Source organism: Merops nubicus, unplaced genomic scaffold, assembly GCF_000691845.1.
Source record: "Merops nubicus isolate BGI_N331 unplaced genomic scaffold, ASM69184v1 scaffold19514, whole genome shotgun sequence".
In the NCBI taxonomy this organism is placed as follows: domain Eukaryota; kingdom Metazoa; phylum Chordata; class Aves; order Coraciiformes; family Meropidae; genus Merops; species Merops nubicus.
In genome coordinates, this window is record NW_008602932.1 from 123876 (window position 1) to 126708 (window position 2833).

At 45.4% G+C, this 2833-nt stretch overlaps 1 protein-coding gene across 1 annotated transcript in view; it reads right to left on the bottom strand.

Annotated features, from left to right (window-relative positions):
- SOBP (sine oculis binding protein homolog (Drosophila)) overlaps positions 1-2829 on the bottom strand; it is a 101711-nt gene extending 98882 nt beyond the window's left edge. Inside the window, exon 1 of the mRNA XM_008938508.1 lies at positions 2716-2829. Coding sequence (XP_008936756.1) covers positions 2716-2811 — 96 coding nt within the window. The 5' untranslated portion in view covers positions 2812-2829. The remainder of the gene's footprint in view (positions 1-2715) is intronic.
- Between the last annotated feature and the right edge of the window lie 4 nt (positions 2830-2833).

Sequence of the window (2833 nt, forward strand, 5' to 3'; positions counted from 1 at the left end):
CATGGAGGGGGAAAGGGAAAAAAAATCACATATACACCAGCCCTTTTTCTTTCTGCAACCAAAGGGAGGCAATTTGATCCAACGTGGGCTGAAACCTGAGTAGGTCACTGTACACCATGATAAAATTCCCTAATCCCTGAGCCAAATTTCCCTGAGGGGGCCCTCCTACTTCTTCGCTTTCCAAGCTGACTTTTCCATTCCCTCTCGTCTTTTCCTTCCCTTCATCTCTTTCATTTCCCCTACCTTAAAGCCTTGATATCTGATCTGCCGCTGATACTCAGGTTACAGTTTTTACAGCTTAGGCTGTCTATTGCTGTATACATTCCTTTCTTTCTGCTCTGCCGTGATTACTTACCAGAGCTTATTTTACACTGGTCCAGATGAAAGCAGTTCAGATGAAGGGAAACAGTCAGCCTGTTTGAACATTACAGATATGAACCTACACAAGGGCACATTGTACTCCCTCTGCCATTTCACCACAAACATTTTGCACAGTGTAACCAATTTGTTACAATATTGTATTCCTGGGGTTTATGGAGAACAATTAGATGTCTTAATTGGCCAGTAAAGAAAAAGAGTAAATGATCGCCACAGGATTTTAACTTTCTCAACAAGTCAAAAATTCAAGCCACTTGGTTTTTTTTTTCCTCCCCCCTTGCTTTCCCCTTCTTGCACGATAGCAGCCAACTGTCCTATTAAAACTGCATAGCATATATAGCACAGTTTACATGCAAAGGTGGCCTCTGTTCTGCAAAAGGTTCTGCCATCACCTATCACTCTCAACCAGAAATCACATCGGTTCAAAACGCCGTTTTTACTCGCCTTAAATTTCTAAGTCAGCCAAAATCATTAGGTTTCTAAACTTAAGCAGCTACCCATGACTAAAAAAGAGAAACTCTCTACAAGAAGGTTAACACCAGTGCTTAATACCAAAGCATTAGTTTAAAATTGTGTAATTTTTCTCCTTCACACAATGTTGTTTTTGTTTCTTCCTCACCCTTTCAGACAAACATCTGTTATACTGTAGAAGAACAACTATCTCCCAAACCGCTGAGTGTGCCTGCAGCCAAAGTAAACAAAACAAACCCAGAGGATCCAGCACAGTCAGCCTTTATATCCAGCCAGGATAACATTTCACATGTTTTGATTAAAATTAGCTAATTTGTAATTCTAGAACCTATGAAACTTAAAAGCTGCAATCCATGTAGATCGCATTAGGCGATGCTGTAAGGGGCCAATGCCCTATACGACAGACCTCTGCAGTCCTCAAAACTATGTGGGATTACAGCAAGCAATGACTCTTAATCTCCGGTGCCTGCACAGAGTCCTCTCTGAAAACAGGATGTGTCATGTATCTCCCAAAGAGTCATACCACTCCTCGGGACTCGAAACTAGTACAGTCTCATTGCAAAGAGGTGCACCAACACGTTATTGTGTCCGTTACCCCAAATCCACTCTTGTCCACGTTTCCAGTCGATCTGCACACAGAACTGTGTACACACTCCTTACGCAGGCAGCAGGAGCAAGAATGCCTGCCGTAGGCAGGAAAGGGCACCTAACCGATATTAGTGGGGTGCAGAAGAGGGGAGAGGATTCTGCATTCCCATTTAATTTTACATGGGGAGATCAATGCTCCGGAAAGCAAAGATGTTTTCACTAAGCATCGGGCATATTTATATACTCGCGTACGTAGCATGCATACTATGTGAATGTGTGACATTATCCAGGCAGCCCTCCGCTTACAATCAGCCTTTTAATAAATGACATATTCAAATTAAACGTCAGCAGCTTCATCTCACAAGCACACCGTGCCATTTTAGTCACTTTATCTGCACATTAAGCAACAAGAACAAGTTCAGCTGAAGTCTCACAATATGTAGTTCCCAACTTTGGGGAATTAGAGGCATGAAACAAACAGACATGGAATAGACGTGGAAAACAGGCGCAAAAAATAGGACCGGTCAAGCCTGTAGCAGCGACCCAGTGACAAAAGAAGTCCCAAAATAAGGTTGTGCCATCGCAGCCATCCTAACATCTGGAGCGGCCGCCTCAAGCGCTACCTCCAGAGCACAGCTGGACGGACACGGGCTCCCATCAGGCAGGACAGCAGGGCGAATGCGCTTCCATGGGAAGCAGCCCTCGGGGAGCCACCTCTCCGCAACACCGCGGCCGCCGTGGCGACCTGCGCCGCGGAGCACGGCGAGCAGCGGAGGCGGGAGGGAGAGCGAGAGAAAATGAATCTCCGCGCCCAAGTGCCAGAATGATGCGCAGCTCAGACCCGCAACATTTCACTTTGACAATTTAATTACACAGTTGCAGCTGGCTGCTGAAAAAGGAGAGGAATACAGCGTTTAAAAGAGATCCCTTTCCTGCCTCAACTTTAGGGCTTCCCAGCTACCTGAGGGGGTGTCTATAGAAAGAAAAAAAAAAAAAAAAAAACAAAGAAAGCCTCATCACTGGCACCAAGGAGCTTAAAAGCCCAACGAAGGAGAGTTATTTTAAAAAAATAAATAAATCAAAGCTGGTCAATGAACAGGATTTGCAGCCTGTGAATTCGTCTCTGTTTTCAGCCCAGGAGGCGGAGTTGAGACACATTCAGTGCATCCTACAAAAAAAAAAAAAAATGACAAGAGATCCTTTCTTATTTCATTTCCACGCACGGAAGCGGGGGGGGCGGGGGGTACCCCCGCTCCCTTCTCCATCACAGGCACCTACCTTCATCTCCTCGTTGATCTCCCGCTTCACTGGGTGAGCCGGCTTCCTGCTCCTTTTATTTTCGGGAGGTCTCCCTTCTTTCTCCATTTCTGCCATTTTTTGCGCCTACTTGGTGGTG